This window comes from Melanerpes formicivorus, unplaced genomic scaffold (genome assembly GCF_026170545.1).
Source record: "Melanerpes formicivorus ecotype bairdi unplaced genomic scaffold, bMelFor1.0.p_v2 SCAF_2, whole genome shotgun sequence".
NCBI lineage: Eukaryota > Metazoa > Chordata > Aves > Piciformes > Picidae > Melanerpes > Melanerpes formicivorus.
The window spans coordinates 17,685,228-17,710,059 of NW_027142354.1; the positions used below are offsets into that span (position 1 = coordinate 17,685,228).

The window sequence follows — 24,832 nt, forward strand, 5'->3', positions numbered from 1 at the left end:
CTTGTTCATCTGCTTCAAATTCACCACCATGCTGTGACAGCTGGACATGCTGAAAAGGGACTTTAAGCAGTGCTCATGGTAAGACATGCTAGTAAGACTTCAACACGCAGACGGTGTTGAGAGCTCCTGAATCCCTAGGTGGACCTCACATGATGAACCCAGGAATCAGGGGAAGAAGTTCAGGTGAGTATACCTGTGTGTGCATTTATAGACTTCCATCCCCAAAATGGACAACAAATGTTCTTTCCTTTCAGAAGGATAGCCATATACGTGTCACAGCTAACAAAAACATGCAGTATTGTGAAGAAGTGAGTTCTCTTAATGCTTATTTTTCTGTTTGCATGTTAAGTGTATGGCTATTGCCAGTTTCTTATAGATCAATTGCAGCAAACCAAAATACCCCTGTCTGTCACCTGAGTAAGAAGGTCAACAGGGTAAGCTTTAGTCCTTGGAAGCAGTTCAGCAGGGACTAATTAGACCAAAAGTGTGATAAAGGACCTTCTAAAGTAAACCTCACTTTAAAAACAGTAGGTTTAGTTCTGCAGCTCAACTAGCCATGCTCAACTCTAAATTAACACCTCTGTAATACATGGTAGAGGGGAAAAGAACGTGGGAGGCAACAAATCCATGGCCCAGAAGTTTATTTTGTTTTGGAGCACAGAGCATGATGATACTTTCCCCTGCCCCACCCTGCTCCAGTGGAGTTCCTGTATCGAGGCAAGGGCCAGCATTGCTTAACTCTGTAAAGACAAGAGACATTCCAAGGGTGCAACAGAACCAGAAAGGCTATGGTGAGACCCAGAGTTCGTGAGTAGCTGAGATGTTGCCTTTCCTAAAACCTTAATGTCATCCTGCAGAGTCAGGGGTTTGGGGTGTGTTGAGAGGTGGCTGTTCTCAGGTTTTGTGGATTGGATTTTTTGTGGGGTTTTTTTTTCCCTTTTTTACTGTTTCAGAGGTTTTTTGGGGGGTTTTAGTTGGGTTGTTTGGGGTTGTGGTTTTTTGGGTGGAATGTGGTGTCTGTTGGTTTTATTTAGTGCCTTTCCTCCCTTTTTTTCCTCCCAGCTGGCACCTGTATCCTTATCAGCTCACGTCCAGCAAAAAGGAGACAGGCATGCAGGACAGTTGCTCTTTCCCAACTCTGTTAGCTGTGGTAAAGAATTTTAAATTTGGTTACAAAATGATTCAAAGTGGTCCCAGCTGAAAGTCATGAGACTTAGAACTTGGGAATACCATGTGCACTCTAAAGCAAAACATTTCAGACTGGATGTTAGGAAGAAATTCTTCACGGAGAGGGTGATTGCCCATTGGAATGGGCTGCCTGGGGAGGTGGTGGGGTCACCATCATTGGAGGTGTTCAGGAGGAGACCTGACAGGGTGCTTGGTTGCATGGTTTAGTTGATTAGGTGGTGTTGGTTGATGGGTTGGGCACGATGATCTTGAAGGTCTCTCCCAACCTGGTTTATTCTATTCTATTAGTGCTTTAACTTGTTGAGGTTTGATAGCTCCAGCTCCATAGCACAGCAGTGTTGAACGGCAGTTACTGGGTTCAAAACTTGCACTATTTTTTTCATTTAATTTTGCTAACCTGATAGTAAGATTTCTTTCCTTGTGATTTTTAACTTTGTAGAATGCAGTAAGAAGAGTATTGCTTAGCTTATTTAGCTTATGGAAATCAGCCAAGTTGTGGAGCAGTACCAGCAGCTTCAGGCTTAACTACTTGCTTATGCTGCAGCTGTTTAGAGTTAAATCTCCTTGTTGCTGTACAGGTGGTTGGTTTACAGTTTCATAAGTCGGGATGCAAAGAGCACATGCTGACAACTGCCACATTTCTGTCTGCAATTCAATTCTCACTGTGCTTGCGCTGTAAGAAAAGACTGTTGTGTTTCAGGTCCATCCTACTTCTTTTTTTTTTCCAAAGAAACTAAACTTCAACCTGATGCATTAATGCACTAGTGCAGTGTTTGTAAAGGGGCCAGGGTTATGTTCATAAAGTCACAAACACATTAATTTCCACATACAGGGAAGGAGAATTTGTCTACAACTGGTTGAAGACTTGTTCTTGTCTGTGCAGTCACCATGCCTGTGCTACAGTCTTAGCAGTTTCTCCTGTAGCCAGGGACAACAAGGACCCCTCTGCCATGTGTTTTTTTCACTACAGGACATTCTTAATTGAGATGCTTATGTAGCTCTAGCATCACATCTGTCTTATGTGGTTATGTTATCATTATGGTATCTCTCCTGCGGTATGGTCTGGAAAGTACTGCCAGGGGCTCCGGGGATGCAAGTCACTCATTCCACATCAGCAGAGCAGCTGCCCTGCTCACTCGTTTTATGGCTCCACACCTGCCTGAAGCATACAGCCAGTTGTGATACATCATCCTTACTCAGCTAGGTATTTGGCAGTTGTTTGGAATCCTACACTCTAATGACACTAAGCTTGAGGAAGTAAATGCGAGGTACAAACCCACAAGACCCTAGAATAAAATTACTTAAAGAAAAAAAAGTTTGAGTGGTGTCCATGTTACTTGGGGCTGATGTGTACCACGCTGTGCTGCTGGGTGACCCTTTTGGTGGGTTTTTTGAGATTTGTTTGTTTTGTCAAGGGAAGCCAGTGCTAGGAATGTTTCTTCTACTACTGCACTGCTCTTACTTTACTGAGACAGCTGGCATTGTTCCTATCACAGACAGGAACAAGTAAGGACAAGTATCTGAATACCTTATGAGGCCTCATTAAACTTAATCATAATTGATCCTTAAGGTAATCCTAGCTTTTCTCCTTCACTGTAACAACTTAAGATGAACGTGGGTAGTTCTGATCACTCAGCTGAAGCCTGTGCTCAGTTTAATGCCAAATAGTTAAGCATAGTTAGGGATCTTTGGTTTTTTTCCTAGTCATTTTTCTGGTAGTTTCCATAAATAAATAATGAAAAGGTAAGTACCCTGCATCTAACTCATTTGGCAAAGTGCTGGATACAGATGCAGACGTGAATGCAGTCTGATAAACAATTGAAATGTTTATTTGAAAAACATTACCAGTACAAATCAGCATGGGCAGACTGGGCCTACTTAGCAACAGTAAGCCAATACTTTTGTAAAATTTGCTTATTTTTTTAAAACTTCACATAGTACTGCTGTCACAGATACAAAAAGCACATTGTTTACAAGTGCTAATAGTTTTTATGAGTGGAAGGGGCCATAAAAGTTTAAAGTGCTTGAAACATAAATCTGCCCTTTTCGTTTTTGTTTTGCATATATAAAATGTCAAATTACTTGAGTAAACCAAATGTTTGGTAGCAGTATTTTCCTTGCAAGGCATGCTTAACCCTAAAAGACCTGAAATCAGGTAGGGCAGCCTCGTTCAGGCTTGCAGGCACAGCTGATGTTTGTGATTCTCCTTCATCCTTTTCTGAAGAATGCTATCTGGAGACTTCAGAATACTCTGAATTTCATCATCTTGCTATTCAGGATAGCCAACTTGGTTTGTCTGTGGGGGTGAAAGCAGTCAGCATCCTGTCTGAAGTGTGGAAAAGTGACTTCACAGAAGTTAAAACCAATGGTAGTCCTCAAGGTGGGAAGCTGTTTTATTGTGAAGCTTCTGAAAAGGCTGCATGTTTATTTGAGAGGCACAGGGACGTCCGCTTTGGGCCTCGGCCTAAGTATCCCTTTACCAATTAATCAACTAACTTAGTTTTCTTAGGAGGAAATAACCAAGGTATTAAGATCAAGTGCTAAATTTCAGGTCAACTTGAAATTTGTTTTTAAAAACCAGTAATTCCAAAGTAAACACAGTATTAGGTACATACATTCTCATCTAAATTATTTTTCCTGTCTGGAAGGTCTGAAGGCAAACTGACGGTAACCACAGGTACAAAGCTGACTTGATCCAGGAAAAGGATGCCTCTGAAAGGTAAAAATACCATGCATTAGAAAACAATATACAAAACCATTCCATAATCTAAAAATTAGATTTAAAGTCCCCAAACTTAGTTTAAATTGACACATCAAGTATGTATTACTGCCATAATACCTTTTTTTATAAGGCTAGAATGGAAACTTGACAGAAAACTGCTTCCAAATCATGCTAGCTTTGGTTTCAGAGGGTCCTTTCACTCAGTTTCTGTATCTGAAATAATCAGCAGTGTAGCCTCTATATGCTGGCTGTCATAGAAACCTCAACCTGTCCACCATCAAGAGCTACGTTGTCAGGCTCTTGCATCTAATTCTCTAAGAATTGCTACACCTCTAGTTTCACCAGTGTACTGTAGAATGGTATTAATGACTTGGGATGAATTCCTGACTCTTACCTGAATGACTCTTGTCATTCACCAAATGAGACCTCCAACTCATTCTTAATGGTTTATGATCACAAATTTTCACCACAGGACTTTATACAGGCTGCAAGAAAACTGCTGTGTGGGTTTGGGATTTGGTTTTATTTAAAAAAAAAAAAAAAGAGACAACCAGCCTTCCAGTGTTACAATTTCTTCAAATGCTCTGACAAGCCATGCACAAGTTCCATTTTCTCCAATTTGAAGAGAAATTACTTCAAGCAGGTTCCTCTGTACTGACCTCTGCCATGGACAGGTCATCAGACAGCTGAACAGTTTATGGGATTAGAGTTTTTTCCCTAGTGGTTATTTCAAAGTTTCACATGTGGCAGTGTTAAACTATTTACTGGTGTAAGGGGTACAAAGTGTTTCTTCCCTTTTTCCACTCTGACAAGTTAGTTACAGGAGGTATTCCAATTTGACAGCACACTTTGTGAAATACCCAGGGAACTATGGTCTTTCTTGTCACCAGTTTCCAAACTTCCTGATCTTCCACCCATCCATTTTTCTAGCTCTGTCAGAAGAACTAAGGACACTATCTGCCCTTGGTGGTTGTATAAAAGTAATTTCTCCAAGGGTTAGATCTTCTAGAACTGACTTGGGTTGCTTAAAATGTACACACTTTCCTATTCCAGCATTCTGTCTATACTTCTTAGCTGCAGTTACTAATTCATCCTTCCATCCCTTGTTTTGAAAGCTTGTGTCTCCAAAAAATTACTGGTGTTGCTGGGTGACACACCAATTGAGTGGATAAAGCCATCTGCAGGCAATCAACTTTATTTATGACCTCCCACCAATGCTGGCACTAATCACTAGGGCTTGGAAGCTGCTTATAGAGGTAGCTCATCCTTGAAGAATTCCCATACAAACCTGCAAAGACAAATTTGAGGCCTTCCATAACTACTATACAACCTCCAACACAGTACAAGTATGAAAAGATGTAGAATTCCTAGAATTTTTTAGCGCCAGCTTCTACCCTTCCCTCCCTTCTCTATTGTAGCTCAGTTAATGGGCGTCTCACAATGTAGCCCTTAGAAGACTCGATACAAATTTGTCTGTCTGACAGCCAAGTTAAAGACATTTTGTATGAAAGATTTTCCCACATTCCTCTGAAATGCCTGTGCATCAAAAGGTCACTTGGAATGGAAAGTTACTGGCAGCCTTTTCACTGAATCATTGCCACCATCTTCCTACAGAATAGGGCTGCTTCTCCAAAGAGATATTTTATTTTCTTTTTACTTAAATGTTTTGCCTTAATCACAGGATTAAAAGTAGCAAATTTACTTACTTGTTTTCACAGGAAGGGAAAATCAGCTTTAAAGCTTGCAGAATAAAAGCTGCTCCAACAACTCCAACTACAGTGACTTCCATCAAACTAAAGAAAATAGGTAAAGATCGAAGCCAGAATTTGCACAACCCTTTTCTCAAGTCTTCCACCCACTGGCACATCACCTATAACCAAACAGGTAAAAATGAAAAGATAGGTTGTGAAACGTAGCAAGTGCAGGTTTTGTAACTACTGGTGAATCGTGTTACATGGTGACAGTTTTACTTCAGGTTATGTATGCTTAAGGGTACATAAAGTCAGGATGGAGTTGGCTGGTGACTTAGACCGCTCCCTTATACAAAGTTTGCAGCAGGTAAAAGCTTGGTTTTCTGCTCATCCTAGCAGAGCTCCCTTAAAGAAAAAGCTGATTTGGAAAATAGAAGACTTGTACAGAGCAGGTGAAGGATGAGCTATTTGGCCTAGGCATAGATGTCATACCATGGTAGTATACAGCAGGGAAAGGGTTACTGACAGCCCAGAAGCTAGCTGTATCTCACAGCTTAGTATTTTGGCCCTTCAGTCTCAACAGTAGGTTATAATGTTTCTTTCATCCACAGACGAGGAGGCCATCAAGACCATCTCTATCTAATCAGGAACTGAAACTTCTCAAGCTGTTACTGTGTTTCTTAACAGGGAGTGAGTCTACGGACCCATAGTCCAGAGGGGTAAGCAAGCAATCAGAAAAAAATTATGCCATATAAAGCTAAATGGTATTTGAAATTGTTACAAATGCTCAGCTTGGTATAATGTAAATATCACAACTTACTCTCATGAAGTATCTGCAAGGTCAGAACACTGGAGGATTTAGAAACCCACTTGATTCCTTATAAAGTAAAAATACCACCCCAAACAACAATTGCTAAATGCTAAGGGGTAATTTAGAAAGTGTTTTTGTAAATCTTCTAGAGCAGGTTGGAGAATTCTTGGTTTTAGTGGCTGGCTATGGGGATTTCTTAAGACTTCTGTGGAAGTCACAGATTCCACACACAACAGAAAATCTTAGTCTTTAACAAATGTAAAGCAGCAAAACAACACTCTGAGAAGTCAGTTGCAGGTTAAGTAGGAATGGCAGTTCTCTCATCCAGAAATGAGTTATTACATACTATGTTCCTTTTATGTCAAATTAAAGGACCAAAGGCAAAGGCCTAGGAATGTTAATATACCTTCTTACCATCTTTAAATGGATGCGTTGGGCCTTTCCACAAGGAAAACCCACTACCTAAATCCTAACAATGCTGGGTTTATTTTATTCTGTAAACATCCACAAAGGAGGAAGATACAGTATTTGTATATGTTTCTGTAGACAATACTAAAAATGGGGAAGGATGTTTGTTCCCTCAGAGCTGAATGCCATTCGGCATTACAGTTTATCTGCAGCATTTTACAGCTTTTCCTTCTAGAAGTGTCACCAAACTGTAAGTATCTAATCTCTGGGAAAACAGGGGAAAAAATGTCTTTAAAGTTCTTAAATTTGAACCAGTCTTAAAAGTCATGTACTAATAATTACAACAACTAAATGATCAAACTACCTTGTAAGAAGATGGAGGTTCTGTCCTAAGAGGGGTCTCTGGTAACTTCCCAGGTAATGTCTCTTCATCTACTGTAGTTTCTGCTTGCCGGATGAGGTACTGACTGGTAGTTTGCAGTGGATCTTGAATATCTGAAGAAGAAAAGCTATATTTAGTGTGGGGTTTGCTTTCTATTTGACTTGCTATTCAGGAAAACAAAGACTGGTTGCATTTCTATACATACAGTATAGCTCTCTCACATTTACAGCAAGAACACAGAAAGCTGAGTTTTGGTTGGGTTTGGTTTTGGTTTTTCACTTGCGTAATGAACTTGGTGAGAAGCAGTGTTTCAGTGCAGCTTTCAGCTGTGCCCTTAGCTGTAAATTTCAGCTTTCTCCAGATCAAAAGATGGTGAACTAGATCAAAACATCAATATCCTATGCCATCCCTGAGAGTTTCTGATAAAACAAAATTGAAATAAGATTCAGACCTCATAACTTCTCTTTACTTAAGTTATGCAAGTTTAAGAACATAAAACTATTTAGTTTGGATATGAACCAGACAGGTATTTCCTCTCCAGTTTTCTTTCATTCTCAGGACAAAAATGGAGCTTTAGAAAAACTTCCATCATAGCACTGAGAGAGCAGTTTATTCCTGTGAGATGCCTGGGCTGCAGATTGACAAGCACCAAGCGCTTCAAAGGAGACCAGATTTGGAAACAAACAAGATACCTAGAATGTAGAAAAGTTGAATTTAGGTGTTTTGGAAAAACCTAAGCACCAAACAAATCATATAAAACACTTCCCTGTTAATGAAGAAACCATTTCACTATGTAAAATACAGGAATAATAATGCTCTTTCACCCTTGTAAAGCAATGCAACAACCACACATAAAAGTGTTATGTAATAGCAAAGAGATACCTTTTCCTGAGGGGCTGGGAAGTGTAAATACGATGTCGTTGTCCCTTGGGATGGAATACAGCATGCTCTCTTTCAAAGGAACAGTGTAATTTAAATGTCTAAGTACTCTCATGTCCTTTACTAAAATATCTATTTCTGTTACTTCTTCCTGCTGAACCTACAAGAGATGCAAACACATTGATATTACTAAATTTAAAGTAAGACTGATGCAGGCTGGCAGAGAAAATGAATACATCACAGAACACTCCAAGCCAGGCACAGGGATGTTATGTATCAGTATTCTTTCTTTTTACATACCACAGTTCTATAGGCTTATGCCACATTAGAAAACACGTTGAACAGACTCCCTCTCCCTGCAAAACCATGTGGCAGTCACTCCATGAGCTTTTAACCAAGTTTTGCATAGCTCATGATTTGCCTTCATGGAAGCATTTTAGGGCACAGAAAACCCTAACACATAGTGAAAGTACACTTGCAAGCACTGGAAGTGTTGCTGAAGCAAGACTGACACTTCTGCATTTTCAATAATGTGGCTTTTTTTTTTTTTTTCAACAACTGAAGTAACAGTTTTCTTCCTCCTCTTCCACCAATGCACTGCACCTGCTTCTCTTAATAATCACTGCAAGCATCACTTACAGTGAATGCATTCAGCATAACCCCCTGCATCACATAACATCAGCACATGCATTGTGAGGCCAAGAACTGACAGAAATCCAGAGTGTTTGTGACCATAACTGTAACTGCTGCATAGAAAGAGAACCAAGAAAAGAGCAGTGCAGCATGTGATACAGTTTCAGTCTTGCTTTCAGAGCCATAGGCCAATGGTTTCATTTTGCTTTGAAGAGGCACAGAACAATGCAATGAAAGAGATGATTCTTACTGTCAGCTGGTAACTAATGAGACAGATTGAAAGTTTTTGTCTTAAAGGAACAGCTAAGGAAACAGCATTAGCTTTCTGGTTCTTACCAGGTCCCTGTGAAAATCTGAAATTGATTTTCCTGTCTAGTTTGAAATCTGAAATACAACAATGCTGTTGTGTGACAACCAATACAAACCATGATACATTAGCCTTCTAAGAGTGGGATAAGCACCTCCATAGAAAAGCTTCAAACCTCTCAGTGGGATTTTTCATTAACAGAGTAAAATTTTGACATGATGCAGATGCATGTAATACTATAAGCTAAAGCATGCAATTAATTTGAGATCAAGGGTATTATTATCATTCTCCTTATAAAAAAAAACAGGGCGGGGTGGATGCGGGCAGCAGAACATAAGCCAGCTTCAAAAGAGCCTGGCCACCTGTAAGAGACAAACATCTACTGAAGCAAAAATTTGACACTTCTGCTGCTGTCTTTCAGCAGCTGTATTTCCTCTGCAGAACCTCTCCAACTGGGAAAACAACTCTACCTTATAGGTGATTTTGAGAACTCAGTTCTGCACAGTTCAATCTCAGCTAGAACTGCAGCCCCTCACATTCACTGATATTTGTGCAAATACAGTTAGAATTGTGTGGGGTTTTTTTTGTGTTCACCTCAAAATCCATGTTCACTATCAAGATTTATACAAATTATTTGATTATGCCTTCACAACAAGCCCATCTGCTGTCATGAGTTTGCTGCTGCAAGTTGTTTCCTGTGCTACATGCCTGAAGTGCTTTATTAGCTAGGAATAAGCAATGGAGAAAACCTTAGGACTCGGAACTAGCCCATGAAATTTCATTTATTTTGTACATTATTTTGTAAATTAGTTGTTGCTTGTGAGTCTGACTTTGCTTGCATACATGTGTGTGTTGAAAGAGCGTGTGCCAGAGTTAAAGATACTCTAACGAAAGTCATCCAACAATTACTAAAATAAGAATCAAAACATTAAAAATGGAAGTTGCCTCATGAAACTCCCCTGCTACTGTACACATAACTTAGGCTGGTATTGTCTCCCTCAGTACTGTGCTGGCTAGCACTAAATACTTGGTGCTTTAAGCACCAGCCAGACACATATAAACCTTTTAATCTTTGGTTAACTACTTGCCTCTCCTAAATGAAACAGAAGCAAAGTGTTGGGATGTATGTATTTATTTAATTTTTACCTGTTTTCCATCGATTTCTGTCACTTCTTCCTGAATGACAATCAGCTGTAAATCAGAACTGGATGCCAAAGGCCACTCATGAACCATGATGCGAACACTGACGGTTCCCAGACGCTGATCTGGCAAGCTGTCCCACTGTCCATTCTCCACTGTTAACAGACAATGTCCAGTTTTCAAAGAGAAGGCACCCCAATCAGAAAGCAGTATAAAAGCATGGGGAAAACAGTCACAACTCTGACAAAGATGCACAGATGCTTTTGCACACTTGGTACATGAATGGAAAAGTTGTTACAACTATTAACCTCAAACCAGAGATGCCTGAACAGTTCTACAGAAGTCTCTGTTACAGAATTAGGGAATTCTTTAAGCGGGTAAAGATCTTTAAGATCATTGAATCCAACCATTAACCTAACTCTACAAGTCTCTATCATGTCCTTAAGCACCACATCTTTGTGTCTTAAATACCTCCAGTGATGATGATTTAACTACTTCCCTGGGCAGCCTGTTCTCCAGTGCCTGACATTCTTTTCATTTCAGAAGTTTTTCCTAATGTCCAACCTAAAACCTCTCCTGGTGCATCCTGAGGCAGTTTCCTTTTATCTTCTCACTTGCTGCTTGGGAGAACAGACCAAAACCCACTCCACTACAGCCTCCTTTCAGGTCCTTATAGAGGCTGACAAGGTGTCCCCTCATTCTGCTTTCCTCTAGACTAAACAAACCTCGTTCCCTCAGCTGCTCCTCACAGGCCTTGTTCTTTAGACCCTTTAATCAGCTTTGTCTATGTTGATGTCCTTAACAATTCTAGTAACTGCTGTTATAGGTGACAGTAATCTGGACAACAGGTAAAATAGATGCCATGATATTTTAATCAGTTTATCACCAAATCAAACTTGGAGCAGGTCTCATGCTGTAACACAGCAGACAACAGCTTCCTTTACTATGCCCACACTGTGGGAGCTTGCAGAGTGTTGCATCCCTGCCTTTGAAGTTTGCATTTAAGTACTCCAAGCAGCACTCTTTGGCTTCACTATTGCTGCACTCTTATTTCAGTTGTCCAAAGGAGTTCATAAGAGTAATGCCACAGCCCAGCCATCCATCTGTGTAAACACCTTGATTTGCACAACACTGACTTCTCAATACAAATATGCTATTTTCCATACACACTGTATATGCTACTCAAGATGTGTCAGCTTGCTTCTGTATGTTTTGTGACCTCCCTGCTCCATTTTCATGTAACCAGTGACAGCTCACACTCTCATCCTACCCAAAAACTTTCAGCTATTTCAACAAGCTAATATTCCCAAAGCACACAGAGAACTGCCTTTCTACCCTTGCTGTTTATGTCCATACTTAGTATCCATGCCTTTGCTACAGGTGAGAGCACACTGGAAGTGCAAGAGTGGAGGTGTCAGATCTCTCTAGGGTGCAGACAGCAAGGTACATGAACTGAAACCAAACTTGCCCCTGTTTCTAAGCCACTAGTGCTGTGTGTCACTTGCAGTGCTAAGCCTAGGAGGCGACCCAGGGGAAGGCTGGACTAGTGTTTTTCAGGTGCTCATTACCTTTATGCTATGTTTCCTTACCTCATTAAAGCTGTTTTTCCTATTTTAGAATTTTTTTTTTTTTAATTTTTTTTGTCATAACTTCCCTATAGGCATGAGCCAGGCCTCTAACCTGTTTCAGGAATGTTTTCTGACTTACAGCAGCAAGCATACATTACAGGACCAAAGCCACTAAGATGCCAAGTAGCTGAAGCTCCCTGTGGTCCCAACCTTTCATTGTATCAGGCTGCTCAGTCCCCACTACATTCAGATACACTTTCCATTTGTGGAAATTTCAAGTGGGGATACAGGTGCTAGGCACAATCTGACAGAAGTGCCACAACACTACCATTCAGGAGATTTGGTCTTTACTCAAGAGCATGCAAACTTGACTCAAGTCTGGTTTTTGCATACATTCAGGAGTGTTTTTCCCCTCTGTTAATACGTAACAAGTATCTTGATATTCCTTCAGCATTTCACAAACACAATCTGAATCGGGTTTTGATGATTTAGTAAGTAAATAGTATAAACATTACTTTAACAGAGAAAGGTACTGTGCTAATGATTCACATCCACACACAAAAAGAGCAAGTTTCATGTTTCTAGCTCTCAGGTCAAATCAGTGTTTTTCTCACTGTTCCAGATTCACATTTGTAATCACTGCAAGCTATACAACTATGATTTGGGAATAGAATAGAATAGACCAGACCAGACCAGACTGGAAGAGACCTTCAAGATCATCGCGTCCAACCTTTCAACCAATCCAACCCACCTAAACAACTAACCCATGGCACCAACCACCCCATCAAGTCTCCTCCTGAACACCTCCAATGATGGCGACTCCACCACCTCCCCAGGCAGCACATTCCAATGGGCAATCACTCTCTCTGTATAGAACTTCTTCCTAACATCCAACCTAAACCTCCCCTGGTGCAGCCTGAGACTGTGTCCTCTTGTTCTGGTACTGGCTGCCTGGGAGAAGAGACCAACCTCCACCTGTCTACAACCTCCCTTCAGGTAGTTGTAGAAAGCAATAAGGTCACCCCTGAGTGTCCTCTTCTCCAGGCTAAGCAATAGGAAGCAGAGTACTCAATATCTCTCAGAATTAGTCAATAAAACAGTATCTGTTTATCTAGAGTCAATTATCTTGCAGATAAATCACAATTTGCCATGTTTTTCTGCCCTAAGATATTAAGTAGAAGCAATAGGAATCTAACTATCCCAGGAAAAGAGAAGTTAATTAATGCCCTCCCTCTCCAAAAAAGAAATGGTGTCTAATTTATAACTGAGCATGCTTGGGAAGAAAGGGTTAAAGTCATGGCTCAGAGAAACAATTTAGAAAAAGCATTAGTACTTTCTAAGTAAGTGTCTGATTGTAAGGAGACAATGCCCTCAGAAACCAAGCTAGAAACTGCACCCAATCCATCAAGGGATCACTCTGAATACAATGGAAACTTACATCAAATGAGCGTAACGGTCCTTGTGTAATTAATTACACAGTATATCCTGTGTATCTTAAAAAAAAATACCACAGTACTATCTGGTCTTTTTCATTGAATCAGGGGAAAAATAGCACTTTCAAGGTAAATCAAAGTCATTAACCACTGCTGGATGCTAGCAGAACTGGAATGCTTTTTGCTATAATATCCTATTCATCAAAACCTTATTTGTCCAATAGATGCAGAAATAAGATAATGAAATGATCTTCCTAACAGTAGTTCATACATTTGTTATTTAATATCTTTTTGGATATATGCCAACCAACCAAGGGACTCAGCCATTAGCAGGGTGGAGTTGCATCCTTCTGTTTACATTGTCTAGAGCACTGTGCAAAACATTCTTTTGAAAAGAGAGGCAGAGTTCAGATCAGACCATTTGAATATATAAGCATGTGAATGCAACTTGAGAACAAGGCAGGAAGGTAATTTTTTTCCACCCATTTTAGTAGCAAAATCATCCTACCTTTGGAAATTATTTGCTTCTGCAATGTTTAGGTTGATAGAGTATGAGAACATGTAGTCATTGTAAGCTTTGGTTACTAGATACCAGGGAAGCCAAACACCCAGGGTGGGGAGGGAAGAGGAAAAAAGAGCATACTCACATATGACTGTTTGGCATGTTATGTGGGCAACCCCGCTTTTCATAGGAAAATCATTTAGATACACCTGTCCATTAACATAGGTGATATTAAAAACAACCTGAAAGAAAACCAGACAGCATAAGTATGTGGTTCCTGGCTCTATGCTCCAGTTGTTCCCAGAGGAACATGTTTCATACTGACTGACGTCAGACAAAGCCGTGTGTTTGCATCCACACGCAGACTTTGTTTTGCTGCATATTAATTCACTGAATAAATAGAAAAACTGGACAAACCTGTCCTTTGTGCAGCTCTCCATTGATTTTCGACAGCAGAACATTGACTCTAATTGTTTCCTGGGGAAAAAAAACAGTGGGAATAGATGTAAGTTTCTGAGGAAAGACATAAGCCACTCCAGGTCACAGGCAGCTTTCACACACCGTCCCAGCAGAATGACACATGCACAATCTCCAGAGCACATTTCCAGCATTTCTACCCAGCAGACTGAAGAAGGAAGAATATACTTACTTTTCCTTCATGTAAGGATTTGATTGGGGTTTTCCCCTTTATTATTAAAGAAAACTGATTAAAAAGACTGACAGCTACATCTCCTTATGTATAGGCTTGTTTTTATTTAAATGAAGATAAAATAATAATGAAGCTAAAAATCTCAGGAGAACTAGTGTCACATGGATATAGTTGAAAATCAATCTCTCATATTAGCTGAAAAGGAGTAGACACTACAAGGTAAAAATCAGATTCTCTGTAAATTTGGTTTTAAGCACCCTGCTAAGTCTTCAAGGTGAAGTATAATTTAATACACCTTAGCCTATACTAAAGAACGCTCTGTTTTGTCAGTGTCAGCAGTAATCTTGTTTCTTCTCTTTGGTTATCATTCCCAAATTATGCCACATGGGAAACCTACAAATTCATAGCTAATGGGGATTTGTTTCTTTCTTTCGAACCCTGTAATTTATCGACTCGCTCATTCTGTCCTCTCATTTCCCCCTCGTTTTGCAGATGGGACTTTAAATCCCCTGGGGCTGCCCCTATGTTATGGTTGGACTCGATGATCTTGGAGGTATTTTCCAACCTTAACAATTCTGTGATTCTACATACAAACCCTGAATCTCTCTTGGACATAGGCAAAAGTAATGATTGCCACACTGCTGTCCTGGGTGACCTCTTCCCTATTTGCCATATGGGAGCATTACATGATTCTAATCACATTTCGTTTTCCTCTGGAAAATGTTTCCATACCTTCAGTATCTTCTCTAGCTCTAATGTTTGAGATTCTATTCTATTCTATTCTATTCTATTCTATTCTATTCTATTCTATTCTATTCTATTCTATTCTATTCTATTCTATTCTATTCTATTCTATTCTATTCTATCTTATGTTAGTTTTACAACTAATAGCGAAGAAGTGAGCCATGTCTTAGTAAAAAGATCAACTTACTCAGAAGTAAACATAAGTAAATAAAAATCTAAACACATTAAAAGGCTTTATGTTTGATTTTTTTATGAAACACTAGATTGTCCGAGAGAAAATACTTGAAATATACAGCACCTAGCATAACATAGTCCCAGTTCAGGGAGAGAGCTTCTAAAGTGTGACTATAATGTAATAAAGTCTATAAAAAAAATGGGTGTGAATCAGTATATGCAGGTAGACTGGGCTGCCAAAACCTGAAAACCAACATGCAAATCCAATTCAGCAGAAAACTGCTATGAGAAGAAGGGTTTAAAATCTAGCAGAGATAAACTGTTAGTTGGAAATGACTCATTACTGATGTTTCAGGCACTTTTGTCTAATCGGTGAGGAGACTCTCTGACCACTTACACCAAAGAGAAATCCTTTTTTTCCTCAATGCCCATTCCAGGAACCAGGCATTGCGCCTGACTGTTCTTCAACATTTATATCATAGTATCATTCAGGGTTGGAAGGGACCACAAGGATCATCTCGTTCCAACCCCCCCTGCCATGGGCAGGGACACCCCACACTAGATCAGGCCGGCCAGAGCCTCATCCAGCCTGGTCTTAAACACCTCCAGGGACAGTGCCCCAACCACCTCCCTGCACAACCCATTCCATTGTTTCACCACTCTCATGGTGAAGAACCTCCTCCTCACATCTAGCCTGAATCTCCCCACCTCCAGCTTCATTCCATTCCCCCTAGTCCTATCACTACCTGAGATCCTGAGAAGTCCTTCCCCAGCCTTCCTGTAGGCCCTAAGCTGTTTAAAATAAATGAAAATTACCAATTTACTTAGACAACTGGAAGTCTATAATTGAAAATATAAACCAGATTAATAATGCAATCATAAGATACAATCTATTCTGCCATCCTGTCATTTCCTCAAACCACTTCTTTTCTTCTCATGTTTTAAGAATGATGTATATTAAAAAAAACAAATTTAAAAGCTCACCAAACTTCTAGCTTTTTTTAGTTCTACTAGTCAGAGCCATATGTTTTTTTTTCCACACCCTCAAGAAGTTTAACAGATTACCAAAACCTTGCATCTTCATTTCCTGGGTTTTCCTGCTTTCTGGGAACTCAAAGGTCATGAGAGATGAATTTTTCCAGGCAGTCTTAGGAATCCTTCAGTTATTAAGCCTCAGATGACATCTTTTACACTGAAAGTATTTTGCAACCTTTATTCAACATCTACATAGTGACTCACTGAGATTACAAAAAAAAAGGAAATGACTGATTAACTGCTGGGAAAAAAGGGAAAATCCCCCCTGCTTTTTTATTATTTTATTTATTGTTTAAATCAAATGCTTTATTGGAAAGTGAGAGGCCTGGGACAAGACAGATGCGCTCAACAATTGAACATTAAATGTACAAAGTAAGCAATGTACATGATGATTAATTTTCTTCAAGTCAGTTCTGCTGATGTGGTATGCACAAGCACTGTCATGAATTCTGATGCATACTTAAAGCTTGCAACTGAAGAGCATATTACATCTTTAAGAAATTAAAATAATTTCAGTCAATCACTTCCATGCTGTCAAAGCTACAAAAGCAGAGCACAGCGCACAGACAAATAAGAGCTTAACTGCTTGCTGCCTCTCTCCCACACATCATCCTTCCTCCTCATTTATGCTCAGACACTGAGCTAATTTAGCTCATTAAAGTACCAGGAAAATTTCCCTTTTTTTGCCAGACTGTTTTTCCATCAGTTGAACAAGTAAGGAAGAGCCAGACAAGCATGAGAGCTGTAAGTAAGCAACTTGTTCTGACAGCCACAGGCCGTTGGACTGGCTCTGCTGCATGGTCTGCCTGCACTTGTAGCACTTCCTTAGGAGATGCCCATCCTCACCATAATCTCAGAAGATGGTGAGACATCATGAATGGCACAGGCTCATGAAACTACTCAATAACTTAGAAGAATAGAATAGAATAGAATAGAATAGAATAGAATAGAATAGAATAGAATAGAATAGAATAGAATAGAATAGAATAGAATAGAATTAACCAGGTTAGAAAAGACCTTTGAGATCATGAAGTCCAACCTATCACCCAACACCATCTAATCAACTAAACCATGGCACCAAGCATCCCATCCAGTCTCTTCCTAAACACTTCCAATGATGGTGACTCCACCACCTCCCTGGACAGCCCATTCCAATGGCCATTCAATCTTTCTGTGAAGAACTTCTTCCTAACATCCAGCCTAAACCTCCCCTGGCACAGCTTGAGACTGTGTCCTGTTGTTCTGGTGCTGGTTGCCTGGGAGAAGAGACCAACCCCCACCTGGCTACAACCTCCCTTCAGGTAGTTGTAGACAGCAATAAGGTCTCCCCTGAGCCTCCTCTTCTCCAAGCTAAGCAACCTCAGCTCCCTCAGCCTCTCTTCATAGGGCTTGTGCTCCAGACCCCTCACCAACTTTGCTGCCCTTCTCTGGACACGTTCCAGCAAGTCAACATCCTTCCTAAACTGAGGGGCCCAGAACTGGACACAGGACTCAAGGTGTGGCCTAACCAGTGCTGAGTACAGGGGCAGAATGACCTCCCTGCTCCTGCTGGCCACACTGTTCCTGATACAGGCCAGGATGCCATTGGCCCTCTTGGCCACCTGGGCACACTGATGGCTCATGTTCATGATTAATACTCCACTACAGCAGCTGCACCATGACCATTGCAATTTTTTGTCCACATGAAACAGAGAACTCCTATCCTTGCCATTCCCATGACCAGTCTGTTCACATTCAGATCCAACAAATTTTATGGTAACTTCCCATATTCTGTACATCCATTTTCCTGAGTTGTCTTATGTTCTTGTTTTGCCTCTTCACTAAGCAGTCTCACAAGACTTGATACCAGTCTTGCTAAGAAACATTTTACATACATCTCAAAGTTCTGGTGAAAAAAAAAAAAATCACTGTTCAATTATTCTTGCTCCAATCATTCCTGAACTTATATAGAAACATCTGAGGGGAAGACCAACTTTTCCAGTCAAATCAGATACACTGATATAATGCCTAACAGATTTACTCTTAAAACTCTCCAGTGATGTCCAAAAAGTTTCACACTCTCCTCAGCTATTTACTCTGGTACTCAGCTACCTTTAAAAGTTTTCCTAGTGTCTAACCTGAAGCTTCCTTGCAGTAATTTATGATCAAGTAATTCATTATTCTTCATGATTTCTTCCCATGGAAAATAACAGTCCTCCAGCTCTCTCTTCCTAATTTTATGCTAATGCTCTCAGGTAATTTAATCCTTCCTTAGAGGCAAGTTCCTTTGGCTTTCCACTAGTCTTTCCTGCAGTGCCACACCCAAAACTCAAAAGGTCCTTCTGTGGCCAATCTTACACTCCATACCTAAATCTGCATGAGGGCAAGAACCACAAGCTGCATGCCAAACACCATGAAAAGTATTGTGGGAGGGATAAGGGAAAGAGGAAGGGACTTCTGTAAGCAGCTCACAGGAGAGCAGAGCACCATCCCAGTTGATCTGCTTTCACCCACAGCAAGGAGTGGGTGAGGCATGGCATTCCCCCTGTTAATACAATCCCAGTTGGTACCCCTTTGATATCTGCTTGTGAATAAGTGCTGAAGAGTCTTAAAATGTTCATTCCTACTAAGCTGGGAGGCCAATTACTCTGGTACCATGCTTTCATGACAAAATGACGAGCCCTACTTACTAGAAAGTGCTCCAGTGATAACTCAAATATCTACCTTTCCAATCCTAGGGCTGAAGACTCACAGACTTACAAAACATCCTTAAATTTCCACAGAGAAAAACTTATTTTATGTTACCATAATAAAACTCATTGCTTGGGGAGAGAGGGAGGGAAAGTGGTTTGTAGTTTCATCAATAGGTCTTGTAGCTATGTGCTTTAGTACTAAGAGAAGTAAATAACCCTTCACACTGATTTCATGTATCGAAAGCACAGTACGCCAAGTCTGTAATAACAAAGTCACTGAGAGCAGGACATAAGTCAAGTTCTGGAGAAGCCTGAACTACTAGCATAAAACTGGTTTCTGTGACTTACATTATAATTTTCAGTATTAACAGTATCATGAAAGTTCACATAAATTTCAGTCAGTCCTGTAATTTAAAAGGTGCACTTGGAAAGAGTCAAGATCAAAGGACAGCCCCAAGAAGGAATTCAAGTCTCTAGAAATCAGGTTGTGCTTTCAGCTTGCCATTGATACTCCTTTCATCTTTCACAGCACCTTATCCCTTGCTGTGCTGGTGAATGCCTTCATGGAAAAACTCTCCAATTTACACTAAAAATGGCTCTATCATTCTTAATGCTGTTATAGGATGTTGATGTCTCTTCTGAGCTTTCCCATGATTTGTTGTCACTGTTTTAGTGCTCCAGCAGCAGTATTTACAATGGTAATGGCTACTGTAAAGAGGACAGCACTTCTGGCAGAAATGTATGTCATTCTGTACTAGGACAGCTCAGCATCAGCTATCACCAAAAGTGTGGTGACATAGTGAACTAATAAATTTTTGTGAACTTGGATCTACAGAGATAAGCAGGTATTGATTATTTTCTAATCCTTTCTCTTTCACCATGTGCTGAAACAGAACCCAGGAGCGTTAACATGGGCAGTATAATCACAGTAGTAACAGAAGGCAAGACGGGGGAAAGATGGCTGCAAAGAATATATAGCATCTGTCATAAGTTAAAAGGGAATAGTCATTAATTCTTAAAGACTCTCCATACCAATGCCACATAAATCAACAAAGCACATCTCACCTAAAACTAGCCTTCTATGAAAGATGTTCCATAAGACAAAGCTGTTGGATCTTATCATGCAGGAGCTTCAAACTGATCTGATTACAGAACCACAGAACATATTTTTTTCCATGGGCAGTGGGTACCCAAGACAGGGTATACCATGTAGTTTCTCTCAGTACAGGGTAACTGTTAAGTCCTACATGACTGCATTTGTCACATTAGTTCTGGCCGCTAGCCGCCAGCCCACTCAAAGCACAGCTGTTCTCTATTGATGTCCTCCAAACAAGGCTCTTTCTGCACTGGAAGGTCTGTGGGAAGCAGAGCAGGCAGCACTAGGAACAGATGGCATAGTGCCTCACAAGATGGACAGCTGTACAGCGACTTGAAAGACAGACAATCCCCTCGAAGCTATTACACAGACACTATGGGATATCCTGCTTGTGACAGACAAATACAAAGTCCAATGAAGGCTGCCAAACATATAAGAAATAGACCAAAATCTAATAATTGGTTTCTAAATCCAAAAAGAGATTATGGGGGGAAAGTGTTTGAACAGACAAAACAAAACTACCACCCAGACACTTCAGTCCTGGCACTTACGTGGACAACTGGCTCTAAATAGTTTATTTGTCATCAGGGGTTCTGTGACCTGTGCTTCCCATAATTCTTTCATCAGACTTGACACTGAGGTATGTGGTAGGATGAATCTTAACTAACAATCAGGCATGACTGAGTTAAGACATAATCTTGGTATAAGTTTCACATAAGTTTGCAGGGTGACCATTAGTCCCTCCTGCTTTACAGAATTTCAGTATAAAACCCTCGCCAATAAGGTTTGGCATTATTAAACTGCATGACAATACTGAGGGTAAGATAATGAAATCCTTAAGTATCTAAAGCTGAACCATCTTTGTTAATATAAAAATCCAACACAATGATTTTGCTTTACTTTTATTTTCTGAACAAGCACTCATATTCCTTCCCTGCTTTATGATGATGCTGAGTACAATACTGCTTATCCATTCCTTTGCCCTACATACGTTGCTAGAATTACTGGATGCTTTCTCCCTATTAAATCAACTCAAGCTATGGATATTTGATCATGGTTTTTAAAGGTGAATGTTTAGTGTTCCTCACTGGGATATGGTTGCATCATACAGCTTTAATCAAATATACATGAAAAGATGATGTCAGGTTTTTCAGGCATAAAGTTCAAAGCATGTGCCAGGCTCTTAAAAGAGAACCCGGCATAAAGCAATGAAAGCAACATTTCGCTATGTCACTACTGACAAGTTTCTCCTTTGATTAAACTACATTGCTCTGACTGCATAAGTGCTCAAATGGCTGATGTAATAAAGATTACTTTCTTCCATTGTGAAATAATCAGTCCACACAGATGGATTATTGTTGTAGCAAACAAGCTGAAAACAATGTATTCCAGGCAACTAAAACAAAAGACTAAAAAAGTCTGGTAGGCAAGTATGCCAATTAGAAAGAACACTGCTAAACCTAAATTATCAAGTGGCAAACAGAGTAAGCAAACAATACAGTATGAGCATTCAGCCTACTGTGCTTTCTGCCAGTTCCTATCAGCACATTAAAAAATACTTTAAAATACAAAACCTAAATCCTGACCTCGCACCAGAAAACCAAGGTATTTTAATGTGAACATTAGTTGTCTTATTGCATCATTCCCTGCCTTTTTGATGACTTTTTTTGTTTTAATAAAGGAACTTTGTCCAGTATTAATCAATCTGTATCCCAGTTTTGTTTATCAGAGTTTCAGGAAGAGAAAGGAAAAATCAAAACACACATGCTAACGCTTCAAACAAAATACAAATAGAAGTCTAGATTTCAAACCAGTTTGCTTATTGCAGAACAATGCAGACATTCACATTCTGGAACTGAACAAATCTGTTTCAGCCTTACAAAACGTTATTCCAATGTTTCGAGGCTTTTCCTCAGTCCTTCTGCTGTGGTGTTTGTAACATTATGGCCATCAGCTTTGAGGGAAACTTCAATACCACACAGAGAAATTACCAAATGTGAAACTCTCAGTATGGTGCTGCCAGTGGGCTCACAGAACTTTAGACGGCACAGCTGTGGCATCCAGTTAGAGAAAAGTTGAACATGTTGATACTACCTGCTCTCAACCAGACTGTAGTCTCAGGCCATTCTGAGGAAATATCATGATCCTGACCTCACCACCCACTGTCATCAAGGTCACTACTTCTGAAGCCAGTTGGTGAGTGTGGCATTCCTGCTCTGCCTATTTCCACTGCCTAGGCACTTCTGCTCCTACGAGGCCACCATAAAGCAGCTCATGCTCAAAACCCAGCAATTCTTCTACTCAAAACCTTCTCAAGATGCATTGTTCCTTCTACATCAAAAATAAGCCTGTAAATACAAAAATAAACAGTGCAGGAGGAAAAGCATTGATTTTTTTAAGAGGGGTTTAAAAAGAAAAAATACTAAGTTAAAACATGTTCCCTTTTTACCTCTTAAAGGAGCTTTTTGGCATATATTTATGCCACCACACCAGTATAAATCTGAAAAAGTGCAGATGTTCCCAACTAGCAAAAACTGAGATGACAGACTACCTAAGCAGTATGGCACAAACAGACAAACTCAACCCCACAAACAGTACATCTACGTCCACAAGGCATTACACCCCAGTTACTGAAATAGACCAATTGTATTTCTGAGCCTAAGCTGGCTTCCACAGAACCACTCTGGCTCCTCTGTGTAACGTTCACTCATGCTTTCGCATCCAAAGATAGCAGGTGCAGATGTACCCCCACATCTTGTACAGCTGCCAGCTCTGATGAACAGCTGTAATGCTCTTCAGTTGAAGTTTTGGTGTGAAAGCTTGATAGTTTCCAGGTAGAAGGTAATCAAGTAAATATCACTGTCATTTCATGTGTCTTTAGACAAATTCAGGCTAGCACTCCCTTTCTTAGAGGAATACATTATCTGAGGATTAAGCTCTCTCTGCTCTCTTTAGTATACCTGACTTCAAGCACTCATACACTTTTGTAGGTGTCTGAAAATATGGATCCACATTCTGAAATCAGAACAAAGCAGATCTTCCTTCAAATGCTCAGAAGCAGAAACCAGGAAGTAACCCCAGGAATTCTGCTTTGCAGTACAGGATGTGCCAGTGCAAAGCCACTGTCAGGCTTTCTTGGAAACATTTTACTTAAGTAAAAACAACTCTGGAGGAAAAAAAAAAACATAATAAATTTATTCACATGACAGCAACTTCACATTCACTAAACATGTGACTGCAAAACTCAACATAGCTCTGCCCTCTTTGCAATCTCACACTTTAGAGTTCATGATTACAATCAGAAAATCGTGAAAAATACATTCAAATACAGATAGAAGTACCCAGTTCTGTGATTCTAGAGGTCAAAGCTCAGCAAAACCACAGCACATTCTTTTTATTCCCACTGAGATGATCACCTAAGAAGTAACAAAAAAAAACTCCTTCCACTCTTTAAAAAGCCATCAAATTTCATTTAAAACTAATCTTACCAAGATACAGCATAGGTACTGGAATAGATAAAAAAGCACAATGCCCTGCAAGATAGCAGTAGATCAAGAATCCTTTTCTTGGTTCCATTCAAGAGTATAGAAATCACTAGGAAGAAACATGGACCTAATGCATTGTGTACTTCTATAGCACTGAACTGTCAAGATGTGGGTATACAAGACTAGAAGTACAATATAGAATCATACAATCATTAAGGTTGGAAAAGCCCTCTAAGATCATCAAGTCTATCACCCGAACAACACTATGCTCATTAAACTATGCCCTGAAGTGCCATGTCTACACGTTTTTCAAACGCCTACAGGGATCGATGACTCCACCACCTCCGTAGCAGCCTGTTCCAACACGAGTACATCTACCTTCATAGAAGGAACTATTACCATCTCGACCTGCCAGATATTCATCTCAGCATATCGAATCCTATCCAACTTAATCACTAACGCGAGTTAAGAAATATTACATGCACGGTATCCGAGTTTGTGGTAGATGCATAATTTTGTCCTTATGTACCGTTTCTGTACATTTTAGACCAAAATGTACTTGAGCAGCTGGTCAAGTGCACTATACGTAGGGGTAACGCATATTAGGCTGCCGAGCACTACAGCTGGGAGAAAGCCGCATACCCGGGACACCCCGCTTCAGTGCCACCGGCTTCGCCCGCCTTCTCTAGCCGCGCCCGCTGCTCCCTCCGGTGATGCCGCCCGCCCGGGAGTGCCAGCCTGTGGCGGAGGCAATCACGACCGCCCCGCCGCCCGGAGATGCCCGCGCCGCCGTACAGCGCCCCGGCAACGTCCTGCTCACCCTTCGGAGGGAGAGGGACAGGAGCTGAGATTGGCCCCACCGCGCCCCGGCCCCGTCGGTACCTGGCCCAGCTGCAGCGGCGCGGCCGGGCCCAGCAGCACGGCGGCCAGCGTCAACAGCAGCAACAGCTCTCGCTGTCCCGGCGCCGCCTCCATCTTGCGACCTGGGAATTAACACAAACTGAAACATCAACAAGCAGCGGAGGCGGCAGAGGGCGGGGCGGGGCTGGGAGGAAGCGGGGGCGGGAAGGGGCCGCGCCGGCCAGCCCCGCGGCGGTCTGCTCCAAATCGTTTCCGTCGTCCCTCGCCGCCCGCCGGCCGAGGGTACGACAGTCCTCAGGCCATTGCGTCGGCTTTTCCCCTGGCCCAGGGGTCGGGTGTCGGCTCGGGAATGACCTTTTGTCGGAAGAAGAGCAAAAGTTTAGTGAAAGAAACAGCTGCATTTGTACCCTTCTTCGACAGCTGCCGGGAGCAACAGCACTGCTCCTGCCCGG

The 24,832-nt window shown here is 40.9% G+C and overlaps 1 protein-coding gene across 2 annotated transcripts; it reads right to left on the reverse strand.

Moving 5' to 3' along the window:
- Nucleotides 1–624: 624 nt before the first annotated feature.
- Nucleotides 625–24,824, reverse strand: GINM1 (glycosylated integral membrane protein 1). 2 transcript variants are annotated; one of them, XM_068152178.1, is made up of 9 exons: nt 24,402–24,824; nt 14,082–14,141; nt 13,810–13,906; nt 10,168–10,316; nt 8,085–8,241; nt 7,185–7,315; nt 5,617–5,780; nt 3,804–3,900; nt 625–1,145 (listed from the first exon to the last, which is right to left on the reverse strand). In XM_068152178.1, exons 1-9 carry the CDS (start codon nt 24,492–24,494, stop codon nt 1,086–1,088), a joined length of 1,008 nt encoding a protein of 335 aa, XP_068008279.1. In that variant the 5' UTR covers nt 24,495–24,824; the 3' UTR covers nt 625–1,085. The 2 variants fall into 2 exon arrangements, with proteins under 2 accessions (XP_068008279.1, XP_068008287.1); XM_068152186.1 differs by having other exon boundaries at nt 625–3,900; nt 24,402–24,822.
- Between the last annotated feature and the right edge of the window lie 8 nt (nt 24,825–24,832).